Here is a 22,056-nt window from a genome sequence, read left to right as displayed (position 1 = left end):
TAGCAGATAACAAAAAAGGCACAATACCGTCACTGGAACAATACGCAGATTACCCGGACGTAGTAGAGAGGAGCTTACGACGACATTTCGGTCGTAAGCGTCGTAGTAAACTCCTCTCTTGTACGTGCGGGTAATTTGTGTTTCAACATTAACAACGCAGAGGACATTTACTCGCTATTTACAAGGCATTTTCTTTCGTCTGTTGACGTTCGTGTGTTTACGTCTGTGGCTGAGTACTTGACGACCTGACGTAAACCACGACGACACGAGAAACACAACATTGTCCAAATATATAATGGGATTCCTGGACGATGTAAGCGAGAAACCACTGGAAAGTGTGTGTGTGTGTGAGAGAGAGAGAGAGAGAGAGAGAGAGAGAGAGAGAGAGAGAGAGAGAGAGAGAGAGAGAGAGAGAGAGAGAGAGAGAGAGAGAGAGAGAGAATTAGGTCACACTGAAAAAGTCATTTAGAGTGACTGAGATAAAGGTCAGAGAGATATAAAGAGAGAGAAAGAGACTGACTGCTAAAGGTCATTGTGGGTTTGTTTTGAGTGTTGCACACAGTCCTGGGTTGAGTGTTGTACACAGTCCTGGGTTGAGTGTTGCACACAGTCCTGGGTTGAGTGTTGTACACAGTCCTGGGTTGAGTGTTGTACACAGTCCTGGGTTGAGTGTTGTACACAGTCCTGGGTTGAGTGTTGTACACAGTCCTGGGTTGAGTGTTGTACACAGTCCTGGGTTGAGTGTTGTACACAGTCCTGGGTTGAGTGTTGTACACAGTCCTGGGTTGAGTGTTGTACACAGTCCTTGGTTGAGTGTTGTACACAGTCCTGGTGGTGTGAGTGTTGTGTTGTACACAGTCCTTGGTTGAGTGTTGTACACAGTCACAGTCCTGGGTTGAGTGTTGTACACAGTCCTTGGTTGAGTGTTGTACACAGTCCTTGGTTGAGTGTTGTACACAGTCCTGGGTTGAGTGTTGTACACAGTCCTGGGTTGAGTGTTGTACACAGTCCTGGGTTGAGTGTTGTACACAGTCCTGGGTTGAGTGTTGTACACAGTCCTTGGTTGAGTGTTGTACACAGTCCTGGGTTGAGTGTTGTACACAGTCCTTGGTTGAGTGTTGTACACAGTCCTTGGTTGAGTGTTGTACACAGTCCTGGGTTGAGTGTTGTACACAGTGGTTGAGTGTTGTACACAGTCCTTGGTTGAGTGTTGTACACAGTCCTTGGTTGAGTGTTGTACACAGTCCTTGGTTGAGTGTTGTACACAGTCCTTGGTTGAGTGTTGTACACAGTCCTTGGTTGAGTGTTGTACACAGTCCTGGGTTGAGTGTTGTACACAGTCCTTGGTTGAGTGTTGTACACAGTCCTTGGTTGAGTGTTGTACACAGTCCTTGGTTGAGTGTTGTACACAGTCCTTGGTTGAGTGTTGTACACAGTCCTGGGTTGAGTGTTGTACACAGTCCTTGGTTGAGTGTTGTACACAGTCCTTGGTTGAGTGTTGTACACAGTCCTGGGTTGAGTGTTGTACATAGTCCTGGGTTGAGTGTTGTACATAGTCCTGGGTTGAGTGTTGTACACAGTCCTGAGTTGAGTAATGTACACAGTCCTGGGTTGAGTGATGTACACAGTCCTGGGTTGAGTGATGTACACAGTCCTGGGTTGAGTGTTGTACACAGTCCTGAGTTGAGTAATGTACACAGTCCTGGGTTGAGTGATGTACACAGTCCTGGGTTGAGTGATGTACACAGTCCTGAGTTGAGTGATGTACACAGTCCTGAGTTGAGTGATGTACACAGTCCTGGGTTGAGTGATGTACACAGTCCTGGGTTGAGTGATGTACACAGTCCTGGGTTGAGTGATGTACACAGTCCTGAGTTGAGTGATGTACACAGTCCTGAGTTGAGTGATGTACACAGTCCTGAGTTGAGTGATGTACACAGTCCTGAGTTGAGTGATGTACACAGTCCTGAGTTCAGTGATGTACAAAGTCCTGAGTTGAGTGATGTACACAGTCCTGAGTTGAGTAATGTACACAGTCCTGGGTTGAGTGATGTACACAGTCCTGGGTTGAGTGATGTACACAGTCCTGAGTTGAGTGATGTACACAGTCCTGAGTTGAGTGATGTACACAGTCCTGAGTTGAGTGATGTACACAGTCCTGAGTTGAGTGATGTACACAGTCCTGAGTTCAGTGATGTACAAAGTCCTGAGTTGAGTGATGTACACAGTCCTGAGTTGAGTGATGTACAAAGTCCTGAGTTGAGTGATGTACACAGTCCTGGGTTGAGTGATGTACAAAGTCCTGGGTTGAGTGATGTACAAAGTCCTGGGTTGAGTGATGTACAGTCTTGAGTGCTCCTTCAGCAGGTTGCTGAAGACTCCTTCAGCAAACTGCCAAAGACTCCTTCAGCAAACTGCCAAAGACTCCTTCAGCAAACTGCCGAAGACTCCTTCAGCTGGGTGCTGAAGACTCCTTCAGCAAACTGCCAAAGACTCCTTCAGCAGGTTGCTGAAGACTCCTTCAGCAAACTGCCGAAGACTCCTTCAGCTGGCTGCTGAAGACAGCACAGGGTCATGAACGTGTAGTCAACTCTACGGGGATCAACATCCACATTTCACTTAACATTCATTTGCCAAAGTTACTTTCAAATTATTACTCTGCGACTAATTACATTTGTAGAGTAGTTACTCCGACGTTCAAATGTAACTAGAGCTTCAGTTATCACACCGGACCTTCAGTTATCACATCAGAGCTTCAGTTACCACTACGGTGATTCAGTTGTCACACCAGAGCTTATCACACCTCAGCTTCAGTTATCACACAAGAGCTTCAGTTATCACACTGGAGCTTCGGTTATCACACTGGAGCTTCAGTTAACACACTGGAGCGTCAGTTATTACGCCAGAGCTTCAATTGTCACACCAAAGCATCAGCTATCACAAAGAGCTTCAGTTATCACTCCGGTGATTCAGTTGTCACACCAAAGCGTCAGTTATCACACCAGAGCTTCAATTAACACACCAGAGCTTCAGTTAATACACCAGAGCTTCAGTTAACACACCAGAGCTTCAGTTATCACACCAGAGCTTCAGTTAATACATCAGAGCTTCAGTTAATTACACTAGAGCTTCAGTTACCACACTAGAGCTTCAGTTGTGCACGAAATACGTCCCAGTAAGTCATTTATTTTACGAATAATTAAACCCGTCATTCAGTATATCTATGGAAATTTTTATCCTAACAAGAGTGATTCTTACCTTTTTGGGCCTGAATTATTAGTATAAATAATCCATCAGGCAAAAGAGCATCACTAGAGTTATAAACGTAACAATAGTATCAAACAAAAGAGCATCACCAGAGTTATAAACGTAACAATAGTATCAAGCAAAAGAGCATCACCAGAGATATAAACGTAACAATATTATCAAACAAAAGAGCATCACCAGAGATATAAACGTAACAATAGTATCAAGCAAAAGAGCATCACCAGAGTTATAAACGTAACAATAGTATCAAGCAAAAGAGCATCACCAGAGTTATAAACGTAACAATATTATCAAACAAAAGAGCATCACCAGAGATATAAACGTAACAATATTATCAAACAAAAGAGCATCACCAGAGATATAAACGTAACAATAGTATCAAGCAAAAGAGCATCACCAGAGTTATAAACGTAACAATATTATCAAACAAAAGAGCATCACCATAGATATAAACGTAACAATATTATCAAACAAAAGAGCATCACCATAGATATAAACGTAACAATATTATCAAACAAAAGAGCATCACCAGAGATATAAACGTAACAATAGTATCAAGCAAAAGAGCATCACCAAAGTTATAAACGTAACAATATTATCAAACAAAAGAGCATCACCAGAGTTATAAACGTAACAATAGTATCAAACAAAAGAGCATCACCAGAGTTATAAACGTAACAATAGTATCAAACAAAAGAGCATCACTAGAGTTATAAACGTAACAATATTATCAAACAAAAGAGCATCACCAGAGTTATAAACGTAACAATATTATCAAACAAAAGAGCATCACCAGAGTTATAAACGTAACAATATTATCAAACAAAAGAGCATCACCAGAGTTATAAACGTAACAATAGTATCAAGCAAAAGAGCATCACCAGAGATATAAACGTAACAATAGTATCAAGCAAAAGAGCATCACCAGAGTTATAAACGTAACAATATTATCAAACAAAAGAGCATCACCAGAGTTATAAACGTAACAATAGTATCAAACAAAAGAGCATCACTAGAGTTATAAACGTAACAATATTATCAAACAAAAGAGCATCACTAGAGTTATAAACGTAACAATATTATAAAAAAAAAAAGAGCATCACCAGAGTTATAAACGTAACAATATTATAAAAAAAAAAGAGCATCACCAGAGTTATAAACATAACAATAGTATCAAACAAAAGAGCATCACTAGAGTTATAAACGTAACAATATTATAAAAAAAAGAGCATCACTAGAGTTATAAACGTAACAATAGTATCAAACAAAAGAGCATCACTAGAGTTATAAACGTAACAATAGTATCAAACAAAAGAGCATCACTAGAGTTATAAACGTAACAATAGTATCAAACAAAAGAGCATCACTAGAGTTATAAACGTAACAATAGTATCAAACAAAAGAGCATCACCAGAGTTATAAACGTAACAATAGTATCAAACAAAAGAGCATCACCAGAGTTATAAACGTAACAATAGTATCAAACAAAAGAGCATCACTAGAGTTATAAACGTAACAATATTATAAAAAAAAAGAGCATCACTAGAGTTATAAACGTAACAATAGTATCAAACAAAAGAGCATCACTAGAGTTATAAACGTAACAATAGTATCAAACAAAAGAGCATCACTAGAGTTATAAACGTAACAATAGTATCAAACAAAAGAGCATCACTAGAGTTATAAACGTAACAATAGTATCAAACAAAAGAGCATCACCAGAGTTATAAACGTAACAATAGTATCAAACAAAAGAGCATCACCAGAGTTATAAACGTAACAATAGTATCAAACAAAAGAGCATCACCAGAGTTATAAACGTAACAATAGTATCAAACAAAAGAGCATCACCAGAGTTATAAACGTAACAATATTATCAAACAAAAGAGCATCACTAGAGTTATAAACGTAACAACAGTATCAAACAAAAGAGCATCACCAGAGTTATAAACGTAACAATATTATCAAACAAAAGAGCATCACTAGAGTTATAAACGTAACAACAGTATCAAACAAAAGAGCATCACCAGAGTTATAAACGTAACAATATTATCAAACAAAAGAGCATCACTAGAGTTATAAACGTAACAACAGTATCAAACAAAAGAGCATCACCAGAGTTATAAACGTAACAACAGTATCAAACAAAAGAGCATCACCAGAGTTATAAACGTAACAACAGTATCAAACAAAAGAGCATCACCAGAGTTATAAACGTAACAACAGTATCAAACAAAAGAGCATCACTAGAGTTATAAACGTAACAACAGTATCAAACAAAAGAGCATCACCAGAGTTATAAACGTAACAATAGTATCAAACAAAAGAGCATCACCAGAGTTATAAACGTAACAACAGTATCAAACAAAAGAGCATCATCGTAACAATAGACGCGACAATAACACGAAACAAAATATTATCGCGGAAATTATGAAAGTTAAAAACAACAAAACTTTTTAAGTGAGTTGCCCCTGGAGTATGTATCCGCTTATATTGTGTCTCTCTAGTATGTATCCGCTTATATTGTCTCTCTAGTATGTATCCGCTTATATTGTCTCTCTAGTATGTATCCGCTTATATTGTCTCTCTAGTATGTATCCGCTTATATTGTCTCTCTAGTATGTATCCGCTTATATTGTCTCTCTAGTATGTATCCGCTTATATTGTCTCTCTAGTATGTATCCGCTTATATTGTCTCTCTAGTATGTATCCGCTTATATTGTGTCTCTCTAGTATGTATCCGCTTATATTGTGTCTCTCTAGTATGTATCCGCTTATATTGTGTCTCTCTAGTATGTATCCGCTTATATTGTGTCTCTCTAGTATGTATCCGCTTATATTGTCTCTCTAGTATGTATCCGCTTATATTGTGTCTCTCTAGTATGTATCCGCTTATATTGTCTCTCTAGTATGTATCCGCTTATATTGTCTCTCTAGTATGTATCCGCTTATATTGTGTCTCTCTAGTATGTATCCGCTTATATTGTCTCTCTAGTATGTATCCGCTTATATTGTGTCTCTCTAGTATGTATCCGCTTATATTGTGTCTCTCTAGTATGTATCCGCTTATATTGTCTCTCTAGTATGTATCCGCTTATATTGTCTCTCTAGTATGTATCCGCTTATATTGTGTCTCTCTAGTATGTATCCGCTTATATTGTCTCTCTAGTATGTATCCGCTTATATTGTCTCTCTAGTATGTATCCGCTTATATTGTGTCTCTCTAGTATGTATCCGCTTATATTGTCTCTCTAGTATGTATCCGCTTATATTGTCTCTCTAGTATGTATCCGCTTATATTGTGTCTCTCTAGTATGTATCCGCTTATATTGTCTCTCTAGTATGTATCCGCTTATATTGTCTCTCTAGTATGTATCCGCTTATATTGTGTCTCTCTAGTATGTATCCGCTTATATTGTCTCTCTAGTATGTATCCGCTTATATTGTGTCTCTCTAGTATGTATCCGCTTATATTGTGTCTCTCTAGTATGTATCCGCTTATACTGTCTCTCTAGTATGTATCCGCTTATATTGTGTCTCTCTAGTATGTATCCGCTTATATTGTGTCTCTCTAGTATGTATCCGCTTATATTGTGTCTCTCTAGTATGTATCCGCTTATATTGTGTCTCTCTAGTATGTATCCGCTTATATTGTGTCTCTCTAGTATGTATCCGCTTATATTGTGTCTCTCTAGTATGTATCCGCTTATATTGTGTCTCTCTAGTATGTATCCGCTTATATTGTGTCTCTAGTATGTATCCGCTTATATTGTGTCTCTAGTATGTATCCGCTTATATTGTGTCTCTCTAGTATGTATCCGCTTATATTGTGTCTCTCTAGTATGTATCCGCTTATATTGTGTCTCTCTAGTATGTATCCGCTTATATTGTGTCTCTCTAGTATGTATCCGCTTATATTGTGTCTCTCTAGTATGTATCCGCTTATATTGTGTCTCTCTAGTATGTATCCGCTTATATTGTGTCTCTCTAGTATGTATCCGCTTATATTGTGTCTCTCTAGTATGTATCCGCTTATATTGTGTCTCTCTAGTATGTATCCGCTTATATTGTGTCTCTCTAGTATGTATCCGCTTATATTGTGTCTCTCTAGTATGTATCCGCTTATATTGTGTCTCTCTAGTATGTATCCGCTTATATTGTGTCTCTAGTATGTATCCGCTTATATTGTGTCTCTCTAGTATGTATCCGCTTATATTGTGTCTCTAGTATGTATCCGCTTATATTGTGTCTCTCTAGTATGTATCCGCTTATATTGTGTCTCTCTAGTATGTATCCGCTTATATTGTGTCTCTCTAGTATGTATCCGCTTATATTGTGTCTCTCTAGTATGTATCCGCTTATATTGTGTCTCTCTAGTATGTATCCGCTTATATTGTGTCTCTCTAGTATGTATCCGCTTATATTGTGTCTCTCTAGTATGTATCCGCTTATATTGTGTCTCTCTAGTATGTATCCGCTTATATTGTGTCTCTCTAGTATGTATCCGCTTATATTGTGTCTCTCTAGTATGTATCCGCTTATATTGTGTCTCTCTAGTATGTATCCGCTTATATTGTGTCTCTCTAGTATGTATCCGCTTATATTGTGTCTCTCTAGTATGTATCCGCTTATATTGTGTCTCTCTAGTATGTATCCGCTTATATTGTGTCTCTCTAGTATGTATCCGCTTATATTGTGTCTCTCTAGTATGTATCCACTTATATTGTGTCTCTCTAGTATGTATCCGCTTATATTGTGTCTCTCTAGTATGTATCCGCTTATATTGTGTCTCTCTAGTATGTATCCGCTTATATTGTGTCTCTCTAGTATGTATCCACTTATATTGTGTCTCTAGTATGTATCCGCTTATATTGTGTCTCTCTAGTATGTATCCACTTATATTGCTTCTAGTATGTATCCACTTATATTGTGTCTCTCTAGTATGTATCCGCTTATATTGTGTCTCTCTAGTATGTATCCGCTTATATTGTGTCTCTCTAGTATGTATCCACTTATATTGTGTCTCTAGTATGTATCCGCTTATATTGTGTCTCTCTAGTATGTATCCGCTTATATTGTGTCTCTCTAGTATGTATCCGCTTATATTGTGTCTCTCTAGTATGTATCCACTTATATTGTGTCTCTAGTATGTATCCGCTTATATTGTGTCTCTCTAGTATGTATCCGCTTATATTGTGTCTCTCTAGTATGTATCCGCTTATATTGTGTCTCTCTAGTATGTATCCGCTTATATTGTGTCTCTCTAGTATGTATCCGCTTATATTGTCTCTCTAGTATGTATCCGCTTATATTGTGTCTCTCTAGTATGTATCCGCTTATATTGTCTCTCTAGTATGTATCCGCTTATATTGTGTCTCTCTAGTATGTATCCGCTTATATTGTGTCTCTCTAGTATGTATCCGCTTATATTGTGTCTCTCTAGTATGTATCCGCTTATATTGTGTCTCTCTAGTATGTATCCGCTTATATTGTGTCTCTCTAGTATGTATCCGCTTATATTGTCTCTCTAGTATGTATCCGCTTATATTGTGTCTCTCTAGTATGTATCCGCTTATATTGTGTCTCTCTAGTATGTATCCGCTTATATTGTGTCTCTCTAGTATGTATCCGCTTATATTGTGTCTCTCTAGTATGTATCCGCTTATATTGTGTCTCTCTAGTATGTATCCGCTTATATTGTCTCTCTAGTATGTATCCGCTTATATTGTGTCTCTCTAGTATGTATCCGCTTATATTGTGTCTCTAGTATGTATCCACTTATATTGTGTCTCTCTAGTATGTATCCGCTTATATTGTGTCTCTAGTATGTATCCGCTTATATTGTGTCTCTAGTATGTATCCGCTTATATTGTGTCTCTCTAGTATGTATCCGCTTATATTGTGTCTCTCTAGTATGTATCCGCTTATATTGTGTCTCTCTAGTATGTATCCGCTTATATTGTCTCTCTAGTATGTATCCGCTTATATTGTGTCTCTCTAGTATGTATCCGCTTATATTGTGTCTCTAGTATGTATCCACTTATATTGTGTCTCTCTAGTATGTATCCGCTTATATTGTGTCTCTAGTATGTATCCGCTTATATTGTGTCTCTAGTATGTATCCACTTATATTGTGTCTCTCTAGTATGTATCCGCTTATATTGTGTCTCTAGTATGTATCCGCTTATATTGTGTCTCTCTAGTATGTATCCGCTTATATTGTGTCTCTAGTATGTATCCGCTTATATTGTGTCTCTCTAGTATGTATCCGCTTATATTGTCTCTCTAGTATGTATCCACTTATATTGTGTCTCTCTAGTATGTATCCGCTTATATTGTGTCTCTCTAGTATGTATCCACTTATATTGTGTCTCTCTAGTATGTATCCGCTTATATTGTGTCTCTCTAGTATGTATCCACTTATATTGTGTCTCTCTAGTATGTATCCGCTTATATTGTGTCTCTCTAGTGTGTATCCGCTTATATTGTGTCTCTCTAGTATGTATCCACTTATATTGTGTCTCTCTAGTATGTATCCACTTATATTGTGTCTCTCTAGTATGTATCCGCTTATATTGTGTCTCTCTAGTATGTATCCGCTTATATTGTGTCTCTCTAGTATGTATCCACTTATATTGTGTCTCTCTAGTATGTATCCGCTTATATTGTGTCTCTCTAGTATGTATCCGCTTATATTGTGTCTCTCTAGTATGTATCCACTTATATTGTGTCTCTCTAGTATGTATCCGCTTATATTGTGTCTCTCTAGTATGTATCCACTTATATTGTGTCTCTCTAGTATGTATCCGCTTATATTGTGTCTCTCTAGTATGTATCCACTTATATTGTGTCTCTCTAGTATGTATCCACTTATATTGTGTCTCTCTAGTATGTATCCACTTATATTGTGTCTCTCTAGTATGTATCCGCTTATATTGTGTCTCTCTAGTATGTATCCACTTATATTGTGTCTCTCTAGTATGTATCCGCTTATATTGTGTCTCTCTAGTATGTATCCGCTTATATGTCTCTAGTATGTATCGGCTTACATTGTCTCTCTAGTATGTATCCGCTTATATTGTATCTCTCTAGTATGTATCCGCTTATATTGTCTCTAGTATGTATCGGCTTACATTGTCTCTCTAGTATGTATCCGCTTATATTGTGTCTCTCTAGTATGTATCCGCTTATATTGTCTCTAGTATGTATCCGCTTATATTGTCTCTAGTATGTATCCGCTTACATTGTCTCTCTAGTATGTATCCGCTTATATTGTATCTCTCTAGTATGTATCCACTTATATTGTCTCTAGTATGTATCCACTTACATTGTCTCTCTAGTATGTATCCGCTTATATTGTATCTCTCTAGTATGTATCCACTTATATTGTCTCTAGTATGTATCCACTTACATTGTCTCTCTAGTATATATCCGCTTATATTGTATCTCTCTAGTATGTATCCACTTATATTGTCTCCAGTATGTATCCGCTTACATTGTCTCTCTAGTATGTATTCGCTTATATTGTCTCTAGTATGTATCCACTTATATTGTCTCTAGTATGTATCCGCTTATATTGTCTCTCTAGTATGTATCCGCTTATATTGTCTCTAGTATGTATCCACTTACATTGTCTCTCTGGTATGTATTCGCTTATATTGTATCTCTCTAGTATGTATCCGCTTATATTGTCTCTGGTATGTATCCGCTTACATTGTCTCTCTAGAATGTATTCGCTTATATTGTATCTCTCTAGTATGTATCCGCTTATATTGTCTCTAGTATGTATCCGCTTATATTTTGTCTCTCTAGTATGTATCCGCTTATATTGTCTCTAGTATGTATCCACTTATATTGTCTCTAGTATGTATCCGCTTATATTTTGTCTCTCTAGTATGTATCCGCTTATATTGTCTCTAGTATGTATCCACTTATATTGTCTCTAGTATGTATCCGCTTACATTGTCTCTCTAGCATGTATCCGCTTGTATTGCATCTCTCTAGTATGTATCCGCTTATATTGTCTCTAGTATGTATCCGCTTACGTTGTCTCTCTAGTATGTATTCGCTTATATTGTCTCTCTAGTATGTATCCGCTTATATTGTCTCTAGTATGTATCCGCTTATATTGTCTCTCTAGTATGTATCCGCTTATATTGTCTCTAGTATGTATCCGCTTACATTGTCTCTCTAGTATGTATCCGCTTATATTGTATCTCTCTAGTATGTATCCGCTTATATTGTCTCTAGTATGTATTCGCTTACATTGTCTCTCTAGTATGTATCCGCTTATATTGTCTCTCTAGTATGTATCCGCTTATATTGTATCTCTAGTATGCATCCGCTTATATTGTCTCTAGTATTAATCCGCTTATACTGTCTCTCTAGTATGTATCCGCTTATATTGTCTCTAGTAGTAAGTATTCGCTTACATTGTCTCTCTAGTATGTATCCGCTTATTTTGTGTCTCTAGTATGTATCCGCTTATATTGAGTGTCTCTCTGATAGTATGTATCTGCTTTTATCGAGTGACTTTCTAGTATGTATCCGCTTAAAGTGATTTTTGCATTGCTGATCCGCTTAAATCGAGCGTCTCTCTATATGTATCCCCTTATATTGAGTGTCTCTCTAGTATGTATCCTCTTATATTGTGTCTCTAGTATGTATCCGCTTAAATTGAGGTTTTCGTATTATGGATCCGCTCAAATGGAGTGTCTCTCTAGAATGTATGCGCTTAAATTGGACGACTCTATGGAATGTATGCATCTAAAGTGAGCTTTTCTGCTGTTATGTATCCGCTTAAACTGAATGTCTGTCATTATGAATCCGCTTAAACTGAGCTTCCAATATGTATCGTTTCTAACTGAGGTTTCCTCTGGTATGTGTCCGCAGGAAGATGCGCTCTGCTGTGCTGGGTCTGCTGGTTCTGCTGGCTTCCTGCTGGTCACCTGCTGCCGGCTGGGGTTACATCTTCAGCAGGTGAGTCGTTATGGATTCTAGGTGTGAGTCCTGGCAGTAGTTGGTACTCTGGGTGTGAGTCCTGGTAGTAGTTGGCACTCCGGGTATGAGTCCTGGCAGTAGTTGGTACTCTGGGTGTGAGTCCTGGCAGTAGCCTGTATTCTTGGTGTAAGTCCTGGTAGTAGTTGGCACTCTGGGTGTGAGTCCTGGCAGTAGTTGGTACTCTGGGTGTGAGTCCTGGCAGTAGCTAGTACTCTGGGTGTGAGTCCTGGCAGTAGTTGGCACTCTGGGTGTGAGTCCTGGCAGTAGTTGGTATTCTGGGTGTGAGTCCTGGCAGTAGTTGGTATTCTGGGTGTGAGTCCTGGCAGTAGCTGGTACTCTGGATATGAGCCCAAGCGATATCTACCACACTATATCTGCCACACTATGTATCTACCACACTATGTATCTATCACACTATGTATCTATCACACTATGTATCTACCACTATGTATGTATCACACTATGTATCGACTACACTATTGTTGCTGCCGTTCTTGCTCTTGAACAGCGGTGTAGTGCCGAAGGGGGTAGCGTAGGTAGCAAAGATACGGCCGTGGACTAGTTTGACTTTAATTGGAATGGAGTGAGTATACAACGGACAAAGTGAGAGAATGGCCGATAGCCAGTCCGTGGAGGGTAGTAGTTGTGCCCGGAGAGAGGGTAGGCCTTGAAGTGAGAGAGAGTGGGCCCAGCTTCCCACTGACCTGAGCAGGCCTAGAGAGGGCAGCACCGGAGTTCCGCGGAATATGAAACCAGCAGATAGAAATGGCTGTCTACATTTGCTCGGCCACGCACCTCGCGTCGTCCCGACGTGACAATACTGGTGGGCCCGAAGGTGTGAAAGAATTACTTACAATAGCTACCCCAGCGAGGGACTGGTTTTCGCTCACTCGTAAATAAAAAATGGACATAAAACACAGCAGGCAAGAAAAACTCTTCCATCCCGAGGGAAGAGAAAACTGGTTTGCCCGCGCAGCTTCATCGAGGACAGAGCCAGGAGACGTCAGCACTGGAACTAAAATCTTCTACATACAGGTTGTCTGCAGAGCTAAACATCAGGCTGGACTACTCGTCCACGAACGCTGTTGCATCCTCACATCTGCAAACAATGGCTGACGGTAACATTTCGAAAGGTGTGAAATATGACTCAAAGGGAGGCACTGCCCTGACCTTAATACAGGCTTTAAAAGAGACACTGGTTGCACATACCTACAATAACACTATTTCTGCAAGCAAACAATTAGCATAGCTAGCGTAGGAGTCGGACAAGTCAGTAGGTACGTCAATGTCACATAAATGGACTGTTGTCCTGGGTCTCAGGCCATAAGTATGGATTTGTAGATGAATGGTTCAGAGAACCGACATGTTGATAAATTAGACACATGTGCAACTCTTGGGTATCTTTATTGAGGAAACGTTTCGCCACACAGTGGCTTCATCAGTCCATACGTAGGAGAATCTTGAAGAACAGGAGGAGAATGAGGTAATCGTCCTCAAGCAGCGTCGATGTACAGTCCATCAATCTTGAATAGAATACCATTCTATACTATTCAAGATTGATGGACTGAACACATCGACTCAAGGTTGAGGGACTGATTACCTCATTCTCTTCCTGTTCTTCAAGTTTCTCCTACGTATGGACTGATGAAGCCACTGTGTGGCGAAACGTTTCCTCAATAAAGATACCCAAGAGTTGCACATGTGTCTAATTTATCAACATAAGTATGGAGCCTTACTGGACTGTCATCAGTAGCAGTAGTGGGTGAAGAAATAGACGGGTTGTCATTAGCGTGAGTCTGATTGTGGCTTTGCAACGCATGCGAAGCCAACACACTAAGACGACCTCACCTCTACTTCTTGTAGCTGAGAAAGGCGTAGGGACGCTGTAGGAGGCAGAAGAAGGGTGCTGGAGAGTTGAGGGGCTGTAGAGAGGGCGATGAGGTGAACACGTGACTGCTAAGGCAGGAGATGGCACCGTGACGCCTATGTCCAGATTTTGTGGGAAAATCTAGAAGGAAGATCTATCTCAGGCCCCGTCAAGACGCTGGGAGTAACAGACAACTCCTTAGGCTAGCAGGTGCGTTGGATGACGACGGATGCTTACTGGCGTCGACCCCTCCACCTCGAGAAGAAGGTTCACTCTGCCGTTGACTCCGCTGTCACCACTGTTATTGCTGTTCTTGCTCTTGAACAGCGGTGTAGTGCCGAAGGGGGTAGCGTAGGTAGCAAAGATACGGCCGTGGACTAGTTTGACTTTAATTGGAATGCAGTGAGTACACAACGGGCAAAGTGAGGGAATGACCGATAGCCAGTCCGTGGAGGGGAGCAGTTGTGCCCGGAGAGAGGGTAGGCCTTGAAGTGAGAGAGAGTGGGCCCAGCATCCCACTGACCTGGGCAGGCCTAGAGAGGGCAGCACCGAGTTCCGCGGATTATGAAACCAGCAGATAGAAATGGCTGTCTACACTATGTGTCTACCACACTGTGTATCTACCATACTATGTGTCTACCACACTATGTATCTACCACACTATGTGTCTACCACACCGTATCTACCACACTTTGTATCTACCACACTATGTATCTACCACACTATGTGTCTACCACACTGTGTATCTACCATACTATGTGTCTACCACACTATGTATCTACCACACTATGTGTCTACCACACTATGTATCTACCACACTATGTGTCTACCACACTGTGTATCTACCATACTAATATTATCTGCATATGTATCTACCACACACTATATTATCTACCACATATTTGTATCTACCATACCATGTGTCCACTCACCACCATGTATCTACCACACCTATGTGTCTACCACACTGTGTACTTCACCATACTATGTGTCCTACTAATTGACTGTATCCTACCTCATACCTATGTGTTCACCTACACTATGTATCTACCAATTGTATGGGTAAAGTTCTACCTACACTGTGTATCTAATGACACCATTGTGTCTACCTCACTGTGTATCCAACCATACTCTGTGTCTACCACACTATGTAATTCACCACTACTGATGTGTCTACCTACACCTGTATCCTACCTACACTGTGTCCACTTCACTCAGATCCAATCCACTGTATTCACTACACTGCGCATCACACTATGCATCTACCACTACTGTGTCTACCTACATCTATGTATCTACCATAATTGCATCTACCACACTATGTGTCTACCACGCCGTACCTACCACACTTTGTATCTACCACACTATGTATCCACCACACTGTGTCTACCACACTATGTGTCTACCACACTATGTGTCTACCACACTATGTGTCTACCACACTATGTGTGTACCATGGTACCATCTACTACCCTGGTCATGTGTGTGTCTCTCTGTGTGTGTTGATTCATTTCCGTGGATCAAAAGCCTTTCAAGGCACACTCCCCTCTCCCATCTCCCTCCTCCCTCCCTCTCTCCCTCCCCTCCCTCCCCTCCCCCTTCATGAAAGTTCACAGACAGTGCTGTCTGTGTCTACGCTTTAAGAGCTTAAAGCTGGGAGGTGAACTGGCTGAAGTGGGTGGTGGGTGGGTGTGTGGTAGGTAGTGGGTTGTTTGTGGGTGGTAGATGGGTTGTTTGTGGGTGGTAGGTAGTGGGTGGTTTGTGGGTGGTGGGTGGGTGGTTTGTGGGTTGTAGGTAGTGGGTGGTTTGTGGGTGGTGGGTGGGTTGTTTGTGGGTGGTAGGTAGTGGGTGGTTTGTGGGTAGTGGGTGGGTGGTTTGTGGGTGGTTTGTGGGTGATGGGTGGTGGGTGGGTGGCGTGTGGGTGGCGTGTGGGTGGTAGGTGGGTTGTGGGTGGGTTGTAGGTAGTGGGTGGTTTGTGGGTGGTAGATGGGTTGTGGGTGGGTGGTAGGTAGTGGGTGGTTTGTGGGTGGTGGGTGGGTGGTTTGTGGGTGGTGGGTGGGTGGTTTGTGGATGGTGGTTGGTGGGCGGGTGGTTTGAGGGTGGTAGGTGGTCGGTGGTTGGTGGTCGGGTGGATGGTAGACCATTATTGGGTAGATATGTAGGTACGCGTTAGAAAAATATACAGACAGAGAGTAGGAACAAGAGAGAGAGAGAGAGAGAGAGGTGTAGGGACCCATATATTGTAGGTACACGGCCAGAGACATAGGTATATACATAGGTAGGTACATAGGGAGTTACATGGATAGGTACCTAGAAAGGTAAGTTACAAGTCTGTGTGTGTACAACCATGGATCTCCACACTCACTCTGTGAATGACCATCATCACGGGCCGTCTACCCTCCCTTAGGGCCTGTTTCCTTGAGGCACCTGCTGCCCATTTTCGTCCATCAGTAAAATAGGTACCTGGATATTAGTCGACTGGTGTGGGTCGCATCCTGGGGACAAAATTGACCTAATTTCCCGAAATGCTCTGCATAACAAGGGACTTTCTATATAGTAGTATGTCACTGATATCAGCTATGGTCTGTATACCTTGTACATGTACGTGTAGAAATATATTATTATTATTATTATTATTATTATTATTATTATTATTATTATTATTATTATTATTATTATTATTATTATTATTATTATTATTATTATTATTATTATTATTATTATTATTATTATTATTATTATTATTATTATTATTATTTATTATTATTATTATTATTATTATTATTATTATTATTATTATTGTTATTATTATTATTATTATTATTATTATTATTATTATTATTATTATTATTATTATTATTATTATTATTATTATTATTATTATTATTGTTATTATTATTATTATTATTATTATTATTATTATTATTATTATTATTATTAGTATTAGTATTATATTACAACACTTGATCAATATTAATCAGGGCATATATAAATAGCATCGATATAAATTCTGGCATATATAATGAATGAAGGACAGTGAGTAATGAGCCAGGCTCACGCTCTAAACCCAGATGAGCTTTTGGGGGTTCACAGACAGCCGGAGCATCTACTGTGGCTGTCAGTTTGACGTGGGGTGTGGCTTTCTCAGCCAGTGTAGCTGTCAGCCTGACGGGGGGTATGACACTCTCAGCCAGTGTAGCTGTCAACCTGACGGGGGTATGACACTTTCAGGCAGTGAGGCTGTCAGCCTGACGGGGGTATATTACTCTCAGCCAGTGTAGCTGTCAGCCTGACGGGGGGTATGACACTCTCAGCCAGTGTAGCTGTCAGGCTGACGGGGGTATGGCACTCTCAGCCAGTGTAGCTGTCAGGCTGACGGGGGTATGACACTCTCAGCCAGTGTAGCTGTCAGCCTGACGGGGGGTATGACACTCTCAGCCAGTGTAGCTGTCAGGCTGACGGGGGGTATGACACTCTCAGCCAGTGTAGCTGTCAGGCTGACGGGGGGTATGACACTCTCAGCCAGTGTAGCTGTCAGGCTGACGGGGGTATGACACTCTCAGCCAGTGTAGCTGTCAGCCTGACGGGGGGTATGACACTCTCAGCCAGTGTAGCTGTCAGGCTGACGGGGGTATGACACTCTCAGCCAGTGTAGCTGTCAGCCTGACGGGGGTATGACGCTCTCAGCCAGTGTAGCTGTCAGGCTGACGGGGGTATGACACTCTCAGCCAGTGTAGCTGTCAGCCTGACGGGGGGTATGACACTCTCAGCCAGTGTAGCTGTCAGGCTGACGGGGGTATGACACTCTCAGCCAGTGTAGCTGTCAGCCTGACGGGGGTATGACACTCTCAGCCAGTGTATCTGTCAGGCTGACGGGGGGTATGACACTCTCAGCCAGTGTAGCTTTCAGGCTGACGGGGGTATGACACTCTCAGCCAGTGTAGCTGTCAGCCTGACGGGGGTATGACGCTCTCAGCCAGTGTAGCTGTCAGGCTGACGGGGGTATGACACTCTCAGCCAGTGTAGCTGTCAGCCTGACGGGGGGTATGACACTCTCAGCCAGTGTAGCTGTCAGCCTGACGGGGGTATGACACTCTCAGCCAGTGTAGCTGTCAGCCTGACGGGGGTATGACACTCTCAGCCAGTGTAGCTGTCAGCCTGACGGGGGTATGACACTCTCAGCCAGTGTAGCTGTCAGGCTGACGGGGGTATGACACTCTCAGCCAGTGTAGCTGTCAGCCTGACGGGGGTATGACACTCTCAGCCAGTGTAGCTGTCAGCCTGACGGGGGTATGGCACTCTCAGCCAGTGTAGCTGTCAGCCTGACGGGGTATGACACTATCAGCCAGTGTAGCTGTCAGCCTGACGGGGGTATGACACTCTCAGCCAGTGTAGCTGTCAGGCTGACGGGGGTATGACACTCTCAGCCAGTGTAGCTGTCAGCCTGACGGGGGCTATGACACTCTCAGCCAGTGTAGCTGTCAGCCTGACGGGGGTATGACGCTCTCAGCCAGTGTAGCTGTCAGCCTGACGGGGGGTATGACACTCTCAGCCAGTGTAGCTGTCAGGCTGACGGGGGGATGACCCACTCAGCCAGTGTAGCTGTCAGACTGACGGGGGCTGGTGACACTCTCAGCCAGTGTAGCTGTCAGCCTGACGGGGGTATGACGCTCTCAGCCAGTGTAGCTGTCAGCCTGACGGGGGGTATGACACTCTCAGCCAGTGTAGCTGTCAGGTTGACGGGGGTATGACACTCTCAGCCAGTGTAGCTGTCAGGCTGACGGGGGTATGGCACTCTCAGGCACTCGTCTTGGCTTCAGACTACTCATTAATGCAAAAAAAAGAAATAAAGTCTTCCTGAAACGTTTCAGTTGTCCACACGGAGAATTGATTTTTGTATATACCAGAAGAGGGGTTCTAGGGATCGACGCCCCCCGGTCACGCCTTGTGTATATTTACTTCTGAATCTACGTAGTTATTTTAATATTACCAGAGTATTTGGGTCTACACATCTACAATAAAATATAAAATCAATATATTTTTGGATGTTGAATCAATCCTTTTTTTTTTTTTGTCGCTATCGGCTATTTTGTGAGTGAGTGCGCCTGGGTCAGGGTAAAATTTGGCCCAGACGTCACTTTGTGCTTAGTTAATTTGTAATGAGAGCCGATGTTTCGCCCTAGCTATGTCGTAACATTGGGAGCGAGGCATCGACTGTGCACAGGGTCTTGTCGTATCTGTCGGCGAGTCATCAGGTCTCCAGCCTGTCGGCGAGTTCTCTCTCTATCCAACACAACAATATAGAATTTTCAATAAGGGAGTTAAGTAACGTTAATACAGTGCAATATAACAAGGTCGTTGTTAAAATATTCAATGTTAATGGCCTCTGGCGGGTCCAGGTTAATTAGGCAAATGTTAACTTTGTTCGTTGTTACAAGCTGGTGGAGGTTACAGGGTTAATTAAGTCTGTGTTTGTAGTCTGAGGCGAGTGTTGTGTGTGTAAGAGAGAGAGAGAGAGAGAGAGAGAGAGAGAGAGAGAGAGAGAGAAAGAGAGAGAGAGAGAGAGAGAGAGAGAGAGAGAGAGAGAGAGAGAGAGAGAGAGAGAGAGAGAGAGAGAGAGAGAGAGAGAGAGAGAGAGACAGAGAGAGAGAGAGAGAGAGAGAGAGAGAGAGAGAGAGAGAGAGAGAGTTGCATCATCATTCTTACCTACCTTGCTCCTACCACCTATTTTAATCCTTTTCCATCTCGTAACATTCCTCTTCTCTCTGTCCCTTTTTCTTCTCTCCTCTCTTTCAATTCCTTCCCCTTTCTTTCCTCCGCTTTTCCACAGGGGTGACCCGGCCTAGCGGCAGGGGAAGGGGGGAGGGGGACCTGACTGGCAGGGGTGACCTGAGGGAAGGGGGTGACTCGGCTTAATATGGTGGTGCCAGGAAATGGAAATGTGATTTATAAGTGAAGAAACTCAGAGTTTGAAACTGACTGGTTTGTCCTGAGTGTCGAGACTCTGAGTGTAAAGTTGAGTGGTTTGTCCTGAGTGTCGAGACACTCCGTGCAGGGCAAGAGGAAGGTTGACGCGTTCGATGCCTGACGGAAAGGTTCAGGGGGGTCGAAATGAAACCGCGTTACTGGAAGAGCTGCGAGGGCGAGAGGAGGTTTTCTCTCCCTGGAAGAACTGGACTGATGCTCTAAGAGTAGCAAGTGGGATGAAGCCTCTCCAGAGTTAAACGAGAAAGACCGAGAAGTGGTTTGTTATGGCAGCTTACTCTCTCACTGTCTTATGGAATAATTTCTGAATATTTCCTCAGAGAACGGAGGAGGATGTTCGTCCTGACTGATTCCTAATGGATCGTGAATCCTGAAGATCAAGACACATGTGCAGCAGTTGGGTATCTTTATTGATGTAACGTTTCGCCTACACCGTAGGCTTCTTCAGTCAAATACAGAGTGAGCAGTGGTAGTGAAATAAAGGTGATGTAATCAGTCCATCAACCTTGGAGAAAAAGTATTTGAGATGGTCAGTCCCTCAGCCTGGAGAAGAGTTGAACTCCATGGAACTGAACTCTTTTCCAGGCTGAGGGACCTTGTTGTGATGTAGCTCGTCCAGTGGTCTCGCTTGCAAAACAAGGAATGTTCCTTATATACCCAGACAAGTAAGTGCTTGGAGTAGGAACGAGAGTGGTCGTGGCTTCCCTGGCCAGAAAGTGTCCCGGCATTCGTAATGCAGATTTTGCCCGGAAATCTGTCCTTGCTGGAACAAGGTAATGATGGAGATTTCGGGTCGTCTCTTCTAAAAGACTTGAATACTTGACGCTGACCAAGGAAGCCACGACTACGCTTGGTCGTACGTCCAGCACATGACTGTCGGAAAAACGGCACCCAGCTCCTGTCGTTGTCACACGAAATCGTAATAACACTGCTGCAAACAAACCACAGAACGATTGGGGTTTGAATACGGGGGTTCAAAACCCACCCCGTTCCGTGGTTAAATTTTGTCGTTGTCAAAACGAAGGAAGACATCCGTCTCCCGGGTATCACTGCCAGTATCCGAGAAGTGCCATGATGCACAGCGTTGCTTCAGCTGAATGATTGTTTGTAGTATACAGAGCATGATTGGTTGACGTATGATTGGTTGGTGCAAGATTGGTTGAGGCATGATTGGTTGAGGTATGATTGATTGAGGCATGATTGGTTGAGGCATAATTGGTTGAGGCATGATTGAGGTATGATTGGTTGAGGTATGATTAGTTGAGGCATGATTGGTTGAGGTATGATTGGTTGAGGTATGATTGGTTGAGGTATGATTGGTTGAGGTATGATTGATTGAGGAATGATTGGTTAAGGAATGATTGGTTGAGGCATGATTGGTTGAGGCATGATTGGTTGAGGAATGATTGGTTGAGGCATGATTGGTTGAGGCATGATTGGTTGAGGAATGATTGGTTGAGGAATGATTGGTTGAGGCATGATTGGTTGAGGCATGATTGGTTGAGGAATGATTGGTTGATGAATGATTGGTTGAGGAATGATTGGTTGAGGAATGATTGGCTGAGGCATGATAGGTGATATTTCCTTGTTAACAATAAATTAACCCTAAGCCCCTCCGCTGTGGCGTGGAGACGAACTGTGTGGTATGTGACTGGTGTTGTGATGACTGTATGGTATGTGACTGGTGTTGTGATGACTGTATGGTATGTGACTGGTGTTGTGATGACTGTGTATGGTATGTGACTGGTGTTGTGATGACTGTGTATGGTATGTGACTGGTGTTGTGATGACTGTATGGTATGTGACTGGTGTTGTGATGACTGTATGGTATGTGACTGGTGTTGTGATGACTGTATGGTATGTGACTGGTGTTGTGATGACTGTATGGTATGTGACTGGTGTTGTGATGACTGTATGGTATGTGACTGATGTTGTGA

The 22,056-nt window shown here is 42.0% G+C and overlaps 1 protein-coding gene across 2 annotated transcripts in view; it reads left to right on the top strand.

Moving 5' to 3' along the window:
• spab (space blanket) overlaps positions 1-22,056 on the top strand; it is a 118,950-nt gene that overhangs the window by 22,400 nt on the left and 74,494 nt on the right. For both annotated transcript variants that reach the window (XM_070087818.1, XM_070087817.1), the window contains exon 2: positions 12,160-12,246. In XM_070087818.1, coding sequence (XP_069943919.1) covers positions 12,164-12,246 — 83 coding nt within the window. In that variant the 5' untranslated portion in view covers positions 12,160-12,163. The remainder of the gene's footprint in view (positions 1-12,159; positions 12,247-22,056) is intronic.

The sequence above is a fragment of the Cherax quadricarinatus genome, chromosome 23 (genome assembly GCF_038502225.1).
Source record: "Cherax quadricarinatus isolate ZL_2023a chromosome 23, ASM3850222v1, whole genome shotgun sequence".
In the NCBI taxonomy this organism is placed as follows: domain Eukaryota; kingdom Metazoa; phylum Arthropoda; class Malacostraca; order Decapoda; family Parastacidae; genus Cherax; species Cherax quadricarinatus.
This window is presented reverse-complemented; position numbering and strand designations above follow the sequence as displayed.